Source organism: Dasypus novemcinctus, chromosome 6 (assembly GCF_030445035.2).
Source record: "Dasypus novemcinctus isolate mDasNov1 chromosome 6, mDasNov1.1.hap2, whole genome shotgun sequence".
Taxonomy (NCBI): domain Eukaryota; kingdom Metazoa; phylum Chordata; class Mammalia; order Cingulata; family Dasypodidae; genus Dasypus; species Dasypus novemcinctus.
The window spans coordinates 89,989,997-90,011,692 of NC_080678.1; the positions used below are offsets into that span (position 1 = coordinate 89,989,997).

The 21,696-nt window shown below is 44.7% G+C and overlaps 1 protein-coding gene across 2 annotated transcripts in view; it reads left to right on the forward strand.

The window, feature by feature from the left end:
• The first annotated feature begins 354 nt into the window (after positions 1-354).
• Positions 355-21,696, forward strand: part of LOC131278761 (endogenous retrovirus group K member 6 Gag polyprotein-like) — a 56,726-nt gene continuing 35,384 nt past the window's right edge. Inside the window, exons 1-2 of one of the 2 annotated variants that reach the window (XM_058299161.1) lie at positions 355-456; positions 6,395-11,865. In XM_058299161.1, the coding sequence (XP_058155144.1) occupies positions 6,559-7,701 (1,143 nt within the window). In that variant the 5' untranslated portion in view covers positions 355-456; positions 6,395-6,558 and the 3' untranslated portion in view covers positions 7,702-11,865. Of the gene's footprint in view, positions 457-6,394; positions 11,866-21,696 lie in introns of those variants that run through there. The other variant, XR_011649066.1, reaches the window with a different exon arrangement.

The following is a 21,696-nucleotide window of genomic DNA, read 5'->3' on the forward strand; positions in this document are numbered from 1 at the left end:
CCCACCCCACCACTCCCCCCACAGCAACACTCTCCCCCGTCATCATGACACATCCATTGCATTTGGTGAATACATTTCTGGGCATCGCTGCACCTCAGGTCAATGGTCCACATCATAGCCCATACTCTCCTTTTTATAGATTCCTAGATAATATCCACTGAGAATTTGATACAAAGCCATGTGACTTGCTTATCATGTTTGGAAGTCCTTAGTGTTTTCAGGAGCATTGATGCTTAAAGTTTTGCATTCTGTGGCATTTTGTGATATCTGGTTGAGGCATGCATAAGAATGACATCCTGACTCTTTTGGAATTCTCTAAGTCAGAGAAACTATTTTGTTTTCTTTCTTTAACAGTTCCACCTTTTGATCAAGATTGTTCTCTGAAAGCATTGCTGTTCAACTTGTGCACCACAGAGGCTCATCTCTGGGAGTCATGTCCCATGTAGGAGAAGGAAGGTAATGTGTTTATTTTCAGTTTAACTTAAATATGGGCCACTTTTGAACAAGAAGGACATTTTCAGGGGTCACTTGTAAGCATTAATTATAATTAGGTTAAGTCTGGTCATTTCAGAAATAAGTGTCATAAGTGCAAGCTTCAGGATTGAGGGTTCGACTTATTAGAATATTTCCAGTGCTGGGCCTTGCCCATATCATTTTTTTGGGGGGCAAGGGCCACCATGCAGTAAGCTGTTCCCCACTGCTCCAAGTCTCTAAACCAACTCCAGTTCCCTCCCCTCCTGGGGGCAGGGTTGAAATAGAGGCTGCAATTACTTTCTGTCCTGGGCAGGTAGAAATACTTCTCCATTGCCACAAGAAGTTACTGTGTCTCTAACTTGGCCCCACTTCTTCCTTTGCTGGGTCTGGGGTTGGTACAGTAACTGCAGGTGCCTTTCTGACCTTGACATGCTGAAACTATCTGCATTGCCCCAAGAATCTGATCAAACTCTGTCCCACTTCCTCTCCTGACAGGGGTGGCTTGGGCAATGACTGGGGGCAGCTTTCTGAGTTCAGCAGGTAGAAATCATCCCAGGAAGTTACTGTTTCTCTCAGTTGGCCCCATTTCCTTCCCAGCCAGGGATGGAGGCTTGTGCAATGGCTGCCATGAGTTTTCTGATTTTAGCAGCTTAAGTTTCCTACATTCCCAGGAAGTTATTGTATTTCTCAATCAATCCCACATCCACTTCTGCCAGGGGTTGAGTTAAAATGGAGGCTGATACTCCTTTGCCAGTTGGGTGAAAACCTTGGACCCCTTCTTAGAATGGAGTGGCCGATGGTTTTATGACACTCAAATTGGCATGTCTTTAAATTTGAGGATTATTCAAAATTACGTTTTACAACTTTATTTCAATATCTGCTTTTGGGGAATGAACTTCTATTTCCAGTGAGAGTGACTCCTGAAGCAACCTGACTGGGCACCAGAACCATGGCATGAAGGGATCTACTCACAAATCTTCACTGCAGATTATCAATCTCTTCCTTCTGTTCTTCCCTGAATGGTAGATAATATTCTTCTAGTCATCAGAACCCCCAAATTATTGATCTAGACAGATACTGGTTTATTACTGGCTTCCCCAGAGGAAACTGAATCCTAGAGATCCCTCCTCTACTGACATCTTGGATCCACCATCTGTCCCCCACTACCTGAGGTTTTTTTTTTATTTTTCACTTATTTCTCTCCCCTCCCTGCCCACCCCACCCCATTGTCTGCTCTTTGTGTCCATTTGCTGTGCGTTCTATGTCCACTTGTATTCTTGTCAGCGGCACCCAGAATCTGTGTCTTGTTTTGTTGCATCATCTTTGTTTTTTTGAAGCATAATTGTTTATTTTTAAAAGTTTGCTGCAAATGTCCAAACCAAGCAGCGAGTAGTAGCCATGTTCTTTTTTTTCTTCTCCTTTATTTTTCTTTAAATGTTACATTAAAAAAATATGAGGTCCCCATTTACCCCACACCACTCCTCACCCCATTCCTCCCACATCAATAGCCTCTGTCATCATCATGGCACATTCATTGAATTTGGTGAATACATTTTGGAGCACTGCTGCACCACATGGATAGTGGTTTACATTGTAGTTTACACTCTCCCCCAGTTAACCCAGTGGGCCATGATAAGACATACAATATCCAGCATCTGTCCCTGCAGTACCACCTAGGACAGCTCCAAGTCCTGAAAATGCCCCTACATCATATCTCTTGTTCCCTCTCCCTACCCTGGGCAGCTACTGTGGCCACTTTCTCCACATCAATGCTACAATTTCTTCCATTACTAATCACAATAGTTCCATAGTAGAATACCAGTAAGTCCTCTCTAATCCATAGTCTATTCCTCAGCCTGTGGACCCTGGGATGGTGATGTCCACTCCATCCCTAGATCAAGAGGGGGCTTAGATTCCACATGGATGATAGATGCAATTCTCCTGTTTGCAGTTGTAGGCACTCTTGGCCCCCTGGTGTGGTGGTTGACCTTCTTTACCTCCCTGTTAGGTGGCCAGGATAAGTCCAATAAACCAGAGGATAGGAGTTGCAAGTCTGCTGAAGCTCAGGGCCTGGCTGTAACATGGACAGTCCAGAGATTCAGGTCTCCTGAATATATACCAACTCCAGTGCCAACCACAGGTCCAGGAAAAGTAACAGAAGGGGCATATGTAGAAAGGTCATATCTAAGTCCGACTCCATCACACTCAGGAACACATACTCCAAAGTAGGGCCAAATGCCATAGCACTGAACTCCATCTACCATGACCATAGAACCTGTGGGTCTCTATAGCCCTCAGAAGAACCAATACCTGGGGTTGTATCTACTTTAGCTATCTCTGGGACCCTGCTGAGCTGTGTGTAAGGGTGACCCCTCTGATGACCTTCTGGCTCTTTTTTGGAGACTCATAGCCATATAAACTCATTTGTCCTGTCCATTTCTCCCTTTTATCCAAAGTCATAAAGCAGTTTTTAACACCTGATATTAAATGTAGGCTGAGATAATTCTGCTGGTCTGAGTTAACCCTTTTATTTAAGGTCTTTTTCTAGTTACATCATCAGTTGGTGCTTGGTAGTAATCCCTCGGCACCAGGGAGGCTCAACCCCAGGAGTCATGTCCCACACTGGTGGGGAGGTAATGCATTTACATGCTGAGTTTGGCTTAGAGAGTTGTCTTGGTGCATCAGCTCTCCATGTGTGTGGCGCCATTCCTGGGCAGGCTGTGCTTTTTTCGCACTGGGCAGCTCTCCTTATGGGGCACACTCCTTGCAAGTGGGGCTCCCCTATGCAGGGGACAGCCCTGAGTGGCACAGCACTCCTTGCATACATCAGCACTACACGTGGGCCAGATCATCCCATGGGTCAGGAGGCCCTGGGTTTGAATCTTGGACCTCCCATGTGGGAGGTGTATGCTCTATCTGTTGAGCCAAATCCACTTCCCACTAATTGAGTTTTTTTTTCTTTTTAAATTTATATCTTTTCTTATTTTTCTTAAAGATACATAGATCACACAAAATGTTACATTAAAAATAAATATAAAATGTTACATTAAAATATTTTTATTTTATATATTTATACTTTAAAATATAAGAAATAAAAGTATATTTTAATGTTACATTAAAAATATATTTGCTATAATCTTTTATAACCATTTATAAACAAAGTTCATCTTTTTTTTCTTTATTTTTTCTAATGTTACATTAAAAAATGAGGTCCCCATATACCCCCACCCCCCTCACCCCACTCCTCCCATAACAACAACCTCCTACATCATCATGGGACATTCATTGCATTTGGTAAATATCTCTCTGAGCACTGCTGCACCACATGGTCAATGGTCCACAGTATAGTATACACTCTCCCCCAGTCCACCCAGTGAGCTATAATTGCACTATTTGTTCATTTTAGCTTTCTTAACAATGGAGGATGGTAGGGATATTTAAACCCCTAGTTAATGCATGAGCCCTGCAAATCTCACTGACCACATATTAGGTAAACTGGGAGGAAGTAGTAGGAATTTCCCAGTGGGGAAGTTTAATAGTTCTTTTAGCTACTGTGAGAGCAGTAGCCTTATGACAAGGAAAAGCCTCTTTCAATCCAAAAAATAGACATATGATAACAAGACCACATTCATATTCCGTAGAAATATGTAACAGTATAAAGTCTACTGGAAGATGTCCAAAAGGGCTCTGTTAGTTGAGGTATTTGACCATGTCCCACTTTTATACTCTTCCTAGTGTTATGTCAAGGTATGGGTAGAACAGAATTAGGTACTCTCCTTGCTCCTTATTCAAAATCCCTTTGAGCTGAAGATGAAGCTCTGACCTACAGCTTACCCTGTATACTTTAGAGACGCATCAGGGTAAACTATGTAACTGACAAGAAAATTTGGTTGTTTCTGTGACATGTAACATTTTTCTAAGAATAAATAAAACCATGACCAACAATGCCATACTGTTGTCTGATATGCAAATCAGTATCAGGACATATCATAGAAAATGAGATCCCTGTCAAATCTCTAGGAATTCTATACAATCTTTAAATATCTATGTCAATAGCATATCACCCACACAAATTCACCAAAAGATTAGAAAATCTCTTTTGACACTTCTCATGCAATTCATAATATATCAAAAGAATGTAACTATTTTTAACACCTCTCTTTTTACAAAGTAAACGAATCTTTTATACTTCTCCAGTGGCCCCCTGGAAAATTTGAAAGACAGTTTAAAAAAAAAGACATTCTTGTCATTTAACCTTAAGAAGAAAAACTGTCAAAAGGTGTCAGATTTGAATATTTGTTAAACGGAAAATGGATCATTGTGAAATAATGCTCGGATCCCTATTAAAGCAAAATTAAGAAAGAGACAGTTATTTTAAAATTGAGAAGATATTTTCTAAAACAAAAAGATCAGATTAATATAAATATCAATGGGCATAGTACTCTGATATAACTTAGAATCTTTGTCTTCTAGACAGAATTAGTGGATGGTTAAAAAAAACTTTTTATAACCTTTCACTAAAAATTGACTACTAATTTTAGAAAACTTAATTATTTTAAGAGAGAAAACTAAACTTTAGTTTTGCATGAATATAGTGTTTGATATGAAAGCTCTTGAAATATTAAAAATAAGCCTATCAAACTTTAGTCAGCATTGACCATGACTAATAAAATTAATTTCCATAAACTTTCTGTAACCTTCTTTATCTATTTAGGTTTTGTTTTACATGTACCTGCTTCTCATTTTGCAAAAAACAGTTATTTCACCTTAGGACAAGATTGTAATTCTGTCTTTAACAAATTACATCTTGCAAACTTTACATACCTGCATACCTTAAGTTACTAAAAAAGATCTTTGAACTGTCTTCAAACATACTAAAAACATAATATTTTTAAAATAAAGTTTTTTACAGTAAAAACTCAATTTTTAAATGCAAATTTACATTTATTGTCATCTTAAAGTTAAATAGATATAATGTCAGCTTATTTTATCAGTAAATTTATGTAAAGTTTTGGAAGAACACAACAAAACAGAATGAAGTATGTTTGTATTCCATTTAATATCGATAGCTCAGAGTGATACAAAGCAAAACAGGTTCTTTTCTCCTGATGCATCTTTAAAGTCAATGCCTGAGACATCAGGGTTTCAAAAGAAAAATATGTTTGGTTGCACAAGAAAAGGAGGTCAGTTGCCTTAGCGGCCTCAAAACTGCCTCCCTGATAAACAGAAATTCTAATATTTTATAACATCAGAGTGATAATGAATAATTTGGGTGAGGTGGACAGTTTCCTTCTTTAATAAACATTAAGGGAGCTGAGCCAGGTGGACTGGGGAACAGTGGCAAACTAGGGTCAGTCACAAGGATTTGGAATAGGGGTACAGAACAAAGGTAAGTTACAAGGACTTTCAAACAGAGGTAGGTGGTGTGGTTACCTGTAGGGTGGCACCGTGTGGGAGCGTGGTGACAGCAAGGGTCGGCTCGTCTCCAGGCGCCGGTGCGAGTCGGACCCGGGTGGTGGGAACGGACGTTAAGGCCCTCCACTTGGGGCTCGGGCGTACTGCCCACCTCTCTGCCCAGCTGCACCCACTTCCCCCTTGGTGGCCTAACCCCGCCTCTCCCCCGAGGGCCACCGCCGTGCCATGACAGCCCCGCCTCGCTGCCGCCGAGAACCCTGGGTACCCCGTCTTCTGCCCGCAACCAGTGATGCACCCCTGCACGAACCTATCAGCCATCTGCCGCCCCCCAGCCACGCCCCCTGCCCCTCCCCTGTCTTCGCCCTATATTAACCGCTGTACTTCCTGAATAAATCAGACTTGCGCACAGATCCTGGTCTCCTCGGTAGTCTTCTTCCTACTGCGCATCCTCCGCACCTTGCCGGCCCCGGAGCGCCTTCTCGGAAGGCCCCTCTGTGTGTTGCAGCCCTCCTCCCGAGCCCACACCGCCCCTGCAGCGGCCCTCTGGGCGAGCCCACACTGTGACATTTTGGCGTCCAACGTGGGGGCAACAACTTCCCGGCCGGACCCCCACCCGCCTCGCCTGCAAGGTAAGGACCCCCGTCTTCGCTAGGCCCCGCCGTCGGCGCCATGGGCGGCCATCTTTCCTCCCGCCAGGCGCCTCAGGTTGCCAGCCTTTTAGACACCAATCATATGAATGTCTCAGTAAAGCAGCTCCAAACGTACTGGGACCTTTTGCTGCCTTTCAACCCCTGGCTCTCCACTTGCCAGCTGTGGGACCCGGACACGTACACTAACCTCATTGACTGCGTCATGGTGGCTATGGAGTATGAGAACAAGCGTTTTCCCCCCAGCCTTCTCCCCACGTTCATCGCCATTCGCTCGTGCCTCCAGGGCACCCCCGTCAATCAGGACGCTTTCCACTGCACCTGCGGTAAGAGCAAGGGAGAGGGGTCTCAGTCAGACAGTGATTCCAATACCAAGTCCTTGTCCAGCCGCCTCAACAACGCCCTGGACTCTTGCCCGCCCAAACCAGACGCGCCTACCTCGCCCCAAGATGGCGAACTTCTGCCTTCTTCTTGGGAGGATAAAGGGAAGTCCCTCCCCCTATACCCGCCCCCTCCGGCCACGGCACCATCTTGGCCCCCGCTGGAGGAGGAGCGGCCACCATCTTACAAGCCGCCTACCCCCTGGGGCAGTCCGCCATCTTGTGAGGTGCCGCCATCTTGGGACAAGCCATGTTCTCGCCCCACCCCCTGGGCACCCCCCGCCGCGGATCCCTCATCCACCAGAGGGCCCATGGGTACTTGGCCCCTGCAGGCAGAGGCCCCCGCGCATCAGACGCTGCTCTTATACCTGCTGAATGCCGCCCCCTCACGGCACCATCCACAGGATTGGTACCCCTTTACAGCCGACAAAATAAAAAACCTCCGCAAGGCTGTTAAAGAGGACGGCCTCGGTAGCCCGTACGCCCAACATTTGCTTGAGGAGCTTAGCACTCAGCTCGCGGTTCCGTATGACTGGGTTTCCCTCACTCGGGCCATTCTAACCCCCGGCCAATTCATCGACTGGCGTGCTCACTTTACATCAGAGGCAGAAAAGCAAGTGGCACACAACGCCCGTGTCGGGGCTCGCCATCCCCTGGACGCTTACACAGGCACGGGCCAATTCACCAATCTGGCCCAACATCACAACTCCCCCCCCCGAGTTCTGGCTCCAACTTCGCGAGCTGGCTTTACACGCTTTCCGCAGCTGCTCCGCCACCAGACCTGAGCCACTTGCCAAGCTAGTCCAACGAAAAGACGAAGATTTCGCCGACTTCGTATCCCGGGTTCAGGAGGCCTGCAAGCGCAAGGTCCCTGGCGAGCGTGCACAACAAGCCCTCGCCCAGGAACTCATTCTGGAAGGGGCCACCAATGCCTGCCGACAAGCCATCCTACCAATGAAGGAAAGGGGAGTACACGACTGGATCCTGGCCTGCTCCCACATAGACCCGCAGGCCACCGTGCTGGCTCAGGCCATAGCCACGGCCATGTCCCTCTCCTCTGACTGCTTCAAATGCGGAGAAACCAGACATTTTGCCCGCGAATGCCCTCATGCCACCCGACCACGACCATCCATGAACACGCCTCGAGACACCGGAGGAGCCAGACCACACGCGCCTCCCACCCCATGTCCCCGCTGTGGCAAAGGATACCATTGGGCCCGTGACTGCCGCACCGCCAACAGCCAACGGCAGCCTTTAAACGTGAGAGGGGGCAGGCCTCAGCCCCGCCAGCAAGAGGCCGCTCACCCATGCCACCACCCTCTGCTGTAATGTGGACCGTTCCACTGGGACCCAAGAAACCAATAATGGAGTTAGAGGTTGAAGGCCAATGGTTCAAGGGAATCCTTGACACCGGGGCAGAAATATCCTGCTTCCCAGAAACAGCCGCACACAACTGGGGTGTGCTCCCCGGCCCCCACGTCATTGGAGCCACCGGAACAGCTCCCTCATTCCAAACCAGCTGAGATCTTATTTGGAGGGACAAGGAAGGCCGCCAAGGCACCTTCCACCCCCTTGTCCTGCCCAGCATCGACAATATCCTCTGGGGCCGGGATGTCCTCTCGAACTGCGGAGCCATTCTATCCACGGCTCCCCCCCAGTGATATACGCCACTGCTCGCATTACACCTCCAGCACCCACTCCTCTTGAATGGGATACCGAGGAGCCCATTTGGGTGGAGCAGTGGCCCATCTCATCCCAGAAACTGTTAGTTCTCCGAGCTCTTGTCTATGACCAGCTCGACGCAGGACACATTGAGCCATCCACCAGTCCGTACAACTCACCCATCTTCGTCATTCAGAAGAAGTCAGGCAAGTACCGGCTCCTCCATGACCTGTGTGAGATCAACAAGCACATCCGCCCAATGGGCTCCCCCCAAACGGGATGCCCCCACTCCACGGCTATACCTAGACACTGGTGCGCCGCCACCATCCACATCAAGGACTGTTTTTTCTCCATTCCACTGCACCCAAAAGACCGTCCAAAATTCGCCTTCATGCTCCTGTGCACCAATCACCAAGAAGTAGCTGAGCATTACCAATGGCGAGTCCTCCCGCAAGGGATGCGAAACAGCCCGGCCATCTGCCAGCTTTATGTCAATAAGGCAATTCAGCCATTAAAGAACTTTGCATACATTGTTCATTACATGGACGACCTTCTCGTGGCGCATGAAACCCCCAGAGGCCTCCAAGCCATCATCACGGCATTACTGTGCCATCTCAACGACCTTGGCCTACAAGTCCAACAAGATAAGGTACGCATGGAGCTCCCCTTCACCTTTCTAGGCTTCAACATCCACAACACCATCACGCCTGCGGCCCCCCACCTGGCCATTCCGCAGAAGCTATCTCTGACAGAGCTACAGCAAATCTGTGGGCACATCAATTGGCTCCGTTCGGCTCTCCTGATCACCACCGCTCAACTACAACCCCTCTTCGCCCTCCTGCAAACTGACCAAGACCCTCCGCAGGCTGTAACAAAGAAAATCGCTATTACCTCGGCTGCGCAGGAGGCCATCCGAGCTGTCAATGATGCCCTGCGAGAATGCCAACTGCAGCATCACGACCCCAACTGAGCCATCTTGGCGCTGATCCTGCCTACCACGAGTACACCCACCGGGCTCCTCTGGCAGAAGGGGCCACTTCTCTGGCTCCATACCGCCAAAAGCAAGCTCAGAAAAATCGGCCCGCAAGTCACCCTCTGGATCTCCTTGGCCATTGACCTCATCCAGCAATGCACCCACACATATGGTATTCCTCCTGACACTATTGTGTGGCCGCGGATGCCAAGAAAACCACCGTGCTGCTTCTGTCCAGTCCAGACATGCAAGTCCTTGCGGAACTCTTCCATGGCAAATTTGACAACCACTACCCCAGCCATCGGCTGCTTCAGGGCATCTCCCAGTTATCCTTCATCCCTCCGCCGCACCACCCCTTCCCGTCTTGCCGCCCCTACCCACATGCCACCACCGCCTTCACTGACGCCTCCAAGCACAAGTTCGCAGCTGTCATCTACTCGCCTGGTACGTCAGAGCCTCAAATACTCATCCACATCAACGTGAACTCTGTCCAGGTAGGAGAGCTCCAAGCCGTCGTCCTAGCTCTCCGCGCCTGTCCTGACAGACCCCTCAACATCTTCACCGACAGCCTGTACACCTTGCAAGTCTGCCAAGTCTTGGCTTTCACCACGTTTTTTCCTGCCAAAAGGCCTATCGACCAAGCACTCCTAACTCTCCAGAGTCTCTTGGAAAACCGCACGGCGCCCTGGTATATCGCCCATGTGAGGAGCCATTCTGGCCTTCCTGGACCTATAGCCGCTGGTAATAACCTCGCCGATCAAGCCGTCCAAGCCCTCCCAGCTTCAGTAGAGCGCTCGGGAGGCCGACCGCCCGCCCCTCCACCTGGCGACCTCCTCAACCAAGCCAAGCTACTCCACTCTCGATTTCACTTCTCTGCCAGGAGCCTTCACAAGTTGTTCCCGGAACTTTCCATCCAGGCCTGCAAGCACATGGTCAGATGCTGCCGAACCTGTCCACCCCTTCTGCCCCTTGGGCCGCTACAGCCACAAGGAGTTAATCCGCTCGGGCTATGACCCAATGCCCGATGGCAAATGGACGTCACCCACGTGCCCCAGTTCGGCAGGCTCAAGTATCTCCATGTGGCCATCGACACCTTCTCCCACCTGTGCTATGCCGTTCCCCTCCCAGGAGAAACCGCCAAGCACTGCATTCAGGCCCTCAGACAAGCCATCCTCTTCATGGGAGTCCCATGGGACCTGAAAACCAACAATGGATCAGCATATCGCAGCGCTTCCTTCGCTGCGTTCCTGAGGCTATACAACATCACTCATCACTTTGGAATTCCGTTCAACCCCCAAGGTCAAGGCATGGTTGAACACACTCATCTCTTCCTCAAGCATCTTATTTAAAAGGAAAGGAGCAACTATCCCCGCCACACACCTGGAGAAATTGTCACCTCTGCCTTAATCCACCACAACCTCCTCTGCTTTGATGAGGATGGCCTTTCCCCAGTACATGCTCATTGGGGCCCATCCTACCGGCCCACACAGGCCCCCCTTGTTCAGTGGAAAGACCCCAAGACTAACATCTGGTCAGGGCCTGCCCCCCTCCTTGCCCAGGGAAGGGGTTTTGCTTGTGTCTTTCCAGATGATGCCGCCCAGCCCATCTGGATCCCAGGACACCTCATCCGGCCCGCCACCACCGAACTGCCTGACCCGGAGAGAGAAACGTCGTCAGCGACACCTCACCCCTCGGATGACCATGATGACCCTGAATGCCGAACCCGACCCTCTCTGCCAACAAGTTCTGCAGCTACTCCACCTAGCCCAAGCTGAAAGGGCCTGGCGGCTGCCGCCACCCACCTTCACCCCCCCCAAGACAGGCTTCTAGAACGCGCTGCCTGGCTAGGCCCCCCCCAACAAAATGAGCGCTGGCCCTTCCTCTTCCACCTTCTTTGGCGCTCAATAAAAGAAAAGGGGGAAATGTAGGGTGGCACCGTGTGGGAGTGTGGCGACAGCAAGGGTCAGCTCGTCTCCAGGCGCCGGTGCGAGTCGGACCCGGGTGGCGGGAACGGGCGTTAAGGCCCTCCGCTTGGGGTTCGGGCGTACTGCCCGCCTCTCTGCCCAGCTGCACCCGCTTCCCTCTCGGTGGCCTAACCCCGCCTCTCCCCCGAGGGCCACCGCCACGCCATGACAGCCCCACCTCGCTGTCACCGAGAACCCTGGGTACCCCGTCTTCTGCCCGCAACCAGTGATGCACCCCTGCATGAACCTATCAGCCGTCTGCCGCCCCCCGGCCATGCCCCCTGCCCCTCCCCTGTCTTCGCCCTATATTAACCGCTGTACTTCCTGAATAAATCAGACTTGCGCACAGATCCTGGTCTCCTCGGTAGTCTTCTTCCTACTGCGCATCCTCTGCACCTTGCCGGCCCCGGAGTGCCTTCTTGGAAGGCCCCTCCGTGTGTTGCAGCCCTCCGCCCAAGCCCACACCACCCCTGCAGCGCCCCTCCGGGCGAGCCCACACTGCGACAGTTACCATCCCTGAAAAGTAAACTTATTATATACATTGAGAATTATAGTCTTAAATAACCACGTTACATTGGGGAAATAATTTTATAGCCTTTCTCAGATAAAATCTAGAATATTCTTTCAGCTTTGCTTGCTGTCTGAAACCTGCATAAGTGTAACCTCCAGAATGACCTTGTGACTCTATTTGAAATCTCTTAGCCATTAAAACTTTGTTCTGTTCTATTTCTTTTCTCCCTTTTGCTCTAATACTAAATTGTCAACGAGGCCCGTACCTTGGAGTGGGCAAGTCCTGCATTTCCAGGAAAACATCTCTGGAAGTTAAGTCTCATGTTGCCAAGGAAAAAGTTATCCTTGGAACTCCTGTTCAAAATAGGGGAGAAGGTGGTGAGAGGTTGGCTTGGAGAGGCAGGTCATATCTGAGTAACGAAGAGGTTCTCTAGAGGTGATCCTTAAGCATTAATTATACTTAGGTTTATTTAGCTTCGTCATTACAGAAAGAAGGTTCATGAATGCAACCTCAAGACCGAGCGCTCAGCTCACCAGCATTTTTCTTTTTCACAGGTTTACCTTCCAGAGTACTACCATTTCAATAAATTGGTAGCTCCTATTGCCTGACAGTGTAGTAGGAATTTCCGGGATGAAGTTTACTATTTGCACATTTTTCCCAGTCCCTTAGGGGACTTTACAAACACCTTTCTGTCCTATGACTAAAACACTTTGAAATGCATCCAGGTATTACAACTCTGTATAGAATATCATAATCTCATTCATTATTTTAGTTTCCATGTCAGCTATGACATTTAAATGAGCTGAAGGTTAAGTTAGACAGTGTTCCACAGAAATTTAAAGAATTTTCTTGACAAACTTAATTTCTTCTTTCTTTATCCTTGCATCCTGATTCTTCTTCATCTTTAAATCAGCCCTATTCACCTTTTATTTATTTGAACACTGATTTCTTAGTTCCTTCAGTTGGAGTGGTCCTTTAGGAAAAAGTGCTGCTTTTTTCAGCTCCTTTAGAGATGGTTAACTTTATTTTTTTCTTTGTTTTTAAAGGGTCTTAGATTACATTACTGTTACATCAAAAATACAGGTTATTCTCATATATCCCACCCCCTCTCACAATTTTTCCCATTAGCCACATCTTTTTTTAGTCTGGTACATTTGTTAGAATGGATGAACATATATTGAAGCGTTGTAGAGCTGGTTAACTTTAGCTTTCAGTTGCAAGTGTCATACAGGCCCTTAAAAATTCTAGGGAGCTATTGTTATACACAAAGACCAAAGCATCTTAGGACTTAGAAATAATAATTACAGATCAGAGCTCAGGTACAAATATGGCCTTTGCACGAGGTCACAATCTAGGCTTTATGAGCATTTTAAATAAAGCTGTTTTTAGGGAACATTACTGACCATAGCAGTTTTGTGACTGAATTCACTTTTACCAAGAATATGGTAATGAACACATAAAACATAGACTTGTCTTGCTTCTCCTTAAAGTCCCTTTTTGTTGAAGATGAGCTGACTGCATGCCTTTTGGAGAAGCACCAGAGCAGAAGACTATAACTGATAAAAGAGATTTTGGTTGTTTTTACAACATCACCATTTTTCTAAGAATATGTAAAACTGTAACCAACAATATCATCATGCAGATCAGTATATTAGGAGAGAATAGACAGTGAGAACTTTAAAGGTCTTTAAGAATTTTATAAAATCCCCAAATACATAAGTAAATTATACATTTAATGTCTCCTTCATGTTTTCTCTTTTAGAAGAATACTGGTTATCAGAAAGAAGCTTCAGCAGCACCAGAAGGAAACTATTTTTCTAGTAAACTTTATAAGAACCTAAGATCCCCAATGGAATTAAGATTACCTTACTATTAATATTATCATTTTATAAATAGCATGTCACTTTGTAGTAGACATAAGTCTACACATTTACAATAGTCTTAGGTTTTGCACAGTATTTTATGACAAACCAGTTTAAAAAAAAACAAGTTTAACACCTTGGTAAAAATTCTGATCAGAATAAAATGCAACTGAAATTTAAAACATTGTCAAAATGGCATCCATTTAACTTTTCCAGAGTTTACACAAATAATATTTTTCAGTTTAGAATCTATTTTTCCCATTGTGAATTAAAGTATAAGTATATTGATAATGTTAATTTTCATAAATGAATATATTTTTCATAAATGAATATATTTAAGTACTTCACTTTTTTTAGTTACCTTATATTTATTTATTTTTTTTAATGTTACATTAAAAAAATATGAGTTCCCCATATACCCCCCACCCCCCTCTCCCCACTCCTCCCATAACAAACAACCTCCTCCATCATCATGGGACATTCATTGCACTTGGTGAATACATCTCTGAGCACTGTAGTACCACATGGTCAATGGTCCACATTGGTCCACCCAGTGGGCCGTGGCAGGACATACAATGTCCAGCATCTGTCCCTACAGTACCACCCAGAGCAACTCCAAGTCCTGAAAATGCCCCCACATCACATCTCTTCTTCCCACTCCTTACCCTCAGCAGCTACCATGGCTACTTTCTCAACATCAATGCTTCATTTTCTCTGATTACTAATCACAATAGTTCATGAATAGAATATCAGTAAGTCTACTCTAATCCATACTCTGTTCCTCCATCCTGTGAACCCTGGAATGGTTATGTCCACTCTACCTCTATATCAAGAAGGGGCTTAGATTCCACTTGGATGATAGATGCAATTCTGCTTGCAGTTATAGGCAGTCTTGTCTCCCTGGTGTGGTGATTGCCCTTTTTCACCTCCCTGTTAGCTGGCTGGGGTAAGTCCAATAACCCAGAGAGTAGGAGTTGCAAGTCTGCTGAGGCTCAGGGTCTGGCTATCACATGGGCAGTCCAGAGATTCAGGTCCCCTGGGTATACACTAAACCCCAGCACCAACCACAGGTCTGGTAAAAGTAACAGGAGAGGCTTGTGAACAAAGATCATATCTGAGTCAAACTCCATCACACTCAGGAACACAAACTCCAAAGCAGGGCCAACTGACATGGCACTGAACTCCATCTGCCATGACCATAGAACCTGTGGGTCTCTGTAGCCCTCAGAAGAACAAGTACCTGGGGTTGTATCTACTTTAGCTGTCTCTGGGACTCTGCTGAGGTGTATGTAAGGGTGACCCCTGTGATGACCTCCAGTACTTCACTTTTAACAAGGTAAAAACAAATTCTTTTGTAAGAGTTTGTAATTAAAGATATCCTTAAGGGTTTTATTAGAATATTAAAAGGCTGAATGGAGACACAGAGTTCCTCCCTATGGAATTGTATCCTGACTATTTTCTTCCTGATTCTAAGTTATATTGAGGCCAAACTTTGTTACAGGAAAAAAAATATTTCCTCCTTTTACATAGACTCCTGGATAAGATTTCCCAGTCTTTCAAAAATACAGCCTTAAGGGCTACATTAAGAATGTTACTAAAGTCTGAATTTCCCATTTTAAAGAATTTCAGTAACTCAAAACCAATTAGGAATACTTGGGTAGTGTTGTCAGTGAAAGGCTCTGGGTTCTGGGTCCTTGGCTCTGACGTATAAAGGAATTTAAGGACATGCCATAGGGTAGACAGTGAAGTAAAGAGTATATTGAGAAATGAGGGAAAATTTTAAAAGTACACACCCCGACACAGGCATGGGTGTGCTGCAGGGTGAGATGGCATGTGGGGCCCTGATGTAGGCCATTTCAAGGCCTTTCCTCCTCCCTTTTCCTAATGTTGGGGAGGGATCCAACTGTTTGCTGTTCTGATTAGTTTCCTTATGATCTCCATCTGTTAGCTCTCAGGGGACCAATAAAAGTCTTTCTGTTTGGATTTATCTGAGGCTTTCTCTTAAACCTGGAACTTTGAGACCGGATCTTGCAAACAAGTTCTTTGGTAGGCTTTTTGGTTGTTAACTGTTATGGCTTTTTTCTCAAGTAGCTTCTTCCCTTCAAGGAGTTTCTGGGCAGGGTCTCATGGCAATGTTATGACCAGCTGGGTCCCAACTGTTAGGGCTTTACTCTAACAAGCTGCTTTCACTGTTTCCTGTACTATCCTGCTTCAACTTCCTCCCCAGGTGGAGGGAGTCCCCTTTAATCTTCTCGGGGCCCTGAAGGACAATGGTCATTCTTCTATAGCTGCTCCCTGTTGGTTAGAGGGAGTAGTCCCTGCCTGATAGGGTGTGAAACTCTCTGGCTATTCTATTGACGTTAATGGAGGCTGGCCTGGAACTGTGGTTGGAACTAGATGAAATCCCCTTGTGACTAATACCTTGATCTAGAAGGCACTGATTCTGGAAGAAATGAAGTTAAGTTAGAATTATGAAGATACACGGTCCTACTAAAAGGATAAAGATAGTGGTAAGTGGCCCCAAAATAGAGAGCCAGCTATGAAATACTAGACCATGGGAGTGAGAGAGGCCAGGTGCTCCCAGAGGCTACATCCTCCCAAAGATGATGAACTTCATCTTGTAACTTTCAAATGCTGTCTAGGACTGTTCCAAAGCAATTTACATAGAAACAGCATTACTCCTTGAGTAACAGGTAGGTTACTCCCTGTGCTGCTGTTAGTGTGTTTAGGGCTTTTTAATCTCATATCACCACAGCAGCAAGAGAGTCTATTTGCTGTGTAAGGGCTTCTAAGGCACAGCTAGTTTCTTCTATGTTGTTGGTAAACTCTAGGGAGAGATTGTGGTAGACCTGCTGAGTTTGGTATAAACTGCTCACCCCAGTTCCCACAGCAGTGATTATGCCTGGGATAGCTGGGAGAGGTATGAGGGGAGGCACTGCCTAGACATAAACTCTCAAAGACAGTATAGGCAAGAATAAATCAATAATATGCCAAGCAAAATAAACATAGTACTTAAGAGAGCTATTCTTTTATCTTAGACACATTCATTAACTACTTAGAAAATGAATTAAGCTTGCAAAGACTTTTAACATGTTCACTCTCCTTCTGCATATGATCTAGAATAGAAGAGGTATTATCCTATTCATCAGGTATATAGATACAGCACTTAATATTAATTAATGCACAAGTTTCTCTTTGAGCTGCAGTTAATAGATCTAAGCTCCAGGTTTGCAGTACCATACATGTTGTCACTCCATGGGAACAGGCCATAATGCCAATTGTGTTTAAGAGCTACTCATATCACTCTGGTAATTATTGCTCCACTTGGTATATCCTTCACACAGCCAGCATTCTACAGCACCATTGATCCTAGAGAAATGTTCCAGTGTTACACAGGCCTGGTGCATAGCACCCTTTGGTACTATGAAAAAGAAACTCTCTGGAGGCAATGCCTATTATAAATATGGCTGTATCGAGCCATTGCTGGCTGCTGCAGGAATCCAAAACAGTGAGGTACTTTCCATCTGCTTCAGGAGCCTGTCCAGAGATGTGGTAGCTACTTTTATTGCTTTAGGAGTCATGATGACTGACCTAGCCAATAACTTAAATGAAGAGCCACCAGGCAGAGTACTGGGGGCCTTGTTTGAATGCACAAGGGTTTAGCAATACTGAAGTCTATCTCTTTTAACTTTTATACCCTTTCTAAATACTTCCAGTTTATTAAATGAACTTACCATTTTACTTTTACACATTTATCATGACTACATTAATTAACAGGATTTTAATTTATCAGTACAGGAAAAAAAAACACTCTTTCCATTATTTTATGAAAGCCTAAGATTCCCAATGGAATAAAGACTATCTTCTCCCTACCAGCACTTTAATATGCAGACTGAGGTGGTCTCTGACAGGTTTCCCTGTTATGAAGTTATTTTTGATATCAATATCATCTTAGGTTTCTATTTAATAATGTCTTCCTGGAATTAGCCATTTAAATATTTCAGTTTAGAAATTGTTTTTGTGAACTTCCTGTATACAATCATAAACACATAAACTAGTAACTTTTACCTTTAAATAAGCTTTTTAAATTACAGTCAGCAACCAATGAAATTTATCCATTTAAGTTTTGTCTTACATTCCTCATTCTGATCTGTGAAAACTAGTCATTTCACTTTAGGATAGATCTACACTTCCTTCTTAACTTAATTTCATTAAACACAAACTTACAATATTTATCATCTCAATATTTAATACATATAATGTTAATTTATTTTATTAGTATCCTCTAAACCTAGGGTGGTTACATTCAAGCTAAATAAAATAGAAAAAAATTGTATTTTATGAAACAAATGTTCTTTTTCCTTCCTTCACAAGAGGCTAAAACCACTATTCTTTAATAAAATTCTAAAATTGTAAATAACTTAAGCATACTGACTTCCAGGTTCTGGAATATATTAGAATTGTTTAATTCATTTTAATCATGTATTAGCCCAAGGGGTGCTGATGCAAAATACCAGAAATGTGTTGGCTTTTATAAAAGATATTTATTTGAGGTAGCAGCTTATAGTCACCAGGTCATGAAGTATAAGTTACTTCCCTCACCAAAGTCTGTTGCCAAGTGTTGGAACAAGATGGCTGCAAATGTCTGCAAGGCTTCAGCCTCCCTTTTCCTCTGAAGGCACTGTCACTTTTTCTGATACTGACTGTAAGCTGGTATAGGAGTTTTATGTGGTTTATGAATCCCAAAAATATATACTGGATTATGTTTGTAAACTGGTCTGTATCTGGGTGTGATTAAATCATGATTAGGGCTTTGATTGGGCCACATCAGTAGGGTGTTCAGTCCCTGCCTCTTGGTGGGTGGGGACTCACAGATAAAGACATGGCAAAGGACAGAGTTGAAGTTTTTGATGGTGGAGTTCTGATGTTGGAGTTTTGATGCTGGAGTCTTGAGCTGGAGCCCTGGGAAGTAAGCACACAGAGGGGATTGGTCATGAAGAAAGAGAAGGTCCTGGGAAGAGAAACAACCTATTCACCTAATATAGTCTCCAGCTGGTCTTGTGGAGATAACAGAGCAGCTGAGCCTAGAAGGAGGCAAGCCCTGGGAAAAGAGGAACCCAGGAAGCCTGAACCCTTGCAGACATCAGCATCCATTTTGCTCCAACATGTTGCAAAAAACTGGCAAGGGAAGTAACTTACACTTTATGGCCTGGTAACTGTAAGCTTCCACCCCCAAATAAATGCCTTTTATGAAAACCAACTGATTTCTCATATTTTGCATCAGTTTTGGCTAACTAATACAGTGGGAATAAATCTCCTCTCTCTCCTGGGGGTCATTTCTCTCTGGGCTCAGCTGCTCAGGGCTCTGTTCTCTGCAACTGCAAACTATCCAGTGATTGGCTTGTCTCTCTTCCCGGGTCCTCTGCCATGTCTAAGGAGCAGACTCTATTCCTCTGTGCTCTTCTCCTGTGTTCTTCTTCCTGGGCTCCACCTCAAAACTCTAAACTCCCTTCTCTGTGGTGTGGTTTCTCTGTATCAATGTCCTACTGCTGTACAAAACATAATCCAATATCTATTTTTGGAATTCTAAATAATATCAAACTGCTACAAATTATAATTTAGAAATGATCTTTCCATAGCTTTCAAGGACTTTTTCCTTTACTAACTGAAATTTGGTGATTAGATTATTAATTATTCATTTTAAGGCTGTCAAAGAGTTTAAATGGGGAATTACAGGAAAAAATATGACTCTTAATTCCCTGGCCTAGCAAATAAGAGTTTTAAGTTAAGCTTGCATTTCCCTATCTTGTTACACCTAGCCCTTTCCCCATAGATCTTGCAAATAGAAGGAGGCCCTGTGGGACTAGGTAGGTCAAGGAGCTTAGGAAAAACATTTTGCTCTCACAATACTGTCTTTATTCAGATTTCTATATGACCTTTCCATCTCGCTTCTCTAATTTGCACTCCAGGGATATGCGCTTATATATCTGAGTACTCATTTAATTTTAAACAATAGGAATAGTTTTTTTAAGAATTCTCAGTTAAGTTCATATTTTCATTTCAGTGTATGAAAATGTACACTGAACAAATAGACACAAATAGAGTTAGACACAAAAACACAACTCACTAATGTTACTTATAATTTTCATTCTCTACAAAATAAGTTTAACTGTTAAAAAAACATTTAAAAGATCTCATTGAAGGCTATTTCTTATTACTCTAATAAGCATTGTAATCATAAAGTTTTGCACAGGAAATTTTGTTTTTTTTTAGTTACTGGCTGTAGCAGTTTGATATTGTTTATGAATTCCAAAAATAGATATTATATTTTGTGTGTAAACTAGTCTGTTCCTCCAGACATATTAGATTGTATTGGATTTGGAGGTTTCACTTTTACTTGAATTAAATTATGATTAAGGCTTTCATTGGGCCATGTCAGTGGCCCACCAAGGTGGTAGGGACTCACAGAGAAAACCACATCTCAGAGCAGAGAGTAGAGTTTTAATATTGGAGCCACAGGAAGTGAGCACACAGAGAAGCAGGTACATGAGGAAGGAGAGAAGGCTCCATAAGACACAGCAGAGGCCCTGGGAAGAGAGATGAGGCATTAGCCTGAGAGTTTACAGCTGGCCTTGTGGAGAAAGCAGAGTACCTGAGCCTGAAAAGAAAGAGCCCAAGGAGAGACAGGAAACTTATCCCAGCCTAGTGCTGATATTGGAAGAAGCTGGAATCATGGAGCTTTGAAAGGAAGAGGAAGCCTGAACTCATGCAGACATCAGCAGACATCTTGCTACAAATCATGGCAACAGACTTTGGTGAGAGAAGTTGTTGTGGAATTTAAGAGAAGTTCAATTATTTGAGTATAGAGAGGCCAGGACTCAGGAATGATTTTGAGAAGGAAAAATGGTTTATTGACGGCCGGCCGGACTCGGGAGCTTTCAGTTTGAATCCCGAGCCCGGAACAAGATTTTCAAACGTCTTTTATACAGAGAGGAAAGGTCAAATGGTCCCTTTGTTTCAGTTCTCAATAGGCTTCAATTAGCATATATCTCTTTCACATCTTAGGTAAGCTTTTAGCAAGGACTCCAGACATTTTAGATAAGCCTTGGTTTTTGCATTTCCCCTAAATACTTAAAGTTTATAGCCCTTGCTTTGTTAAACATTTCCTGGGACTGGAGCCTGTTTGCCATTTTCCCTAAGGGCAGGACTGCAGCCTCTTATCTTTCCACACTCACAAGTCAAACAGCTTAGTTATTTCTGAAGAGACAAAGAGCCTTCCACCCATAGCCCACATCATTCCCCCCTTTCTGCCAAAGATTAACTTGCTAAGCTTTGGCATAATTATTGTTGGAGCTATGAGGTGGATGGCTGTTTGTTGTTTTGATTGATTATCAGTCTTTAGTACAGCATCCAGGACCGTTTTTAGAAGTTTAGAGCTTTTCATTCTGGACAGCAGAATCTTGGGCAGGGGCCTCCTGCAGTTATTCTGCTGCCACTGGCACTCACGTGGATTTCCAGTGAGGTTCCAGATCCATCTATTACCTTTATTTTACTCTTAAAGAGTTTACACCTTTAATTTAAAAGGGGTGCTGAAGGGAGACGGATCTCTTTTCTGTAACTGCTTCCTGCTGGCCATGGGCTGTAGTCATTGCCTAATAAGGTGTAAAACTCTTTAATTTATTCTAACTGGAGGAAGATGGATCTGGCATTCTGTACGAAGTTGGATGAAGTTTTCATATGGTTAATAAGATGTTCACTCTGAAAGAAACAAACTTAATTAAAATTTTGGAATACCTGTTTTTAAAAGA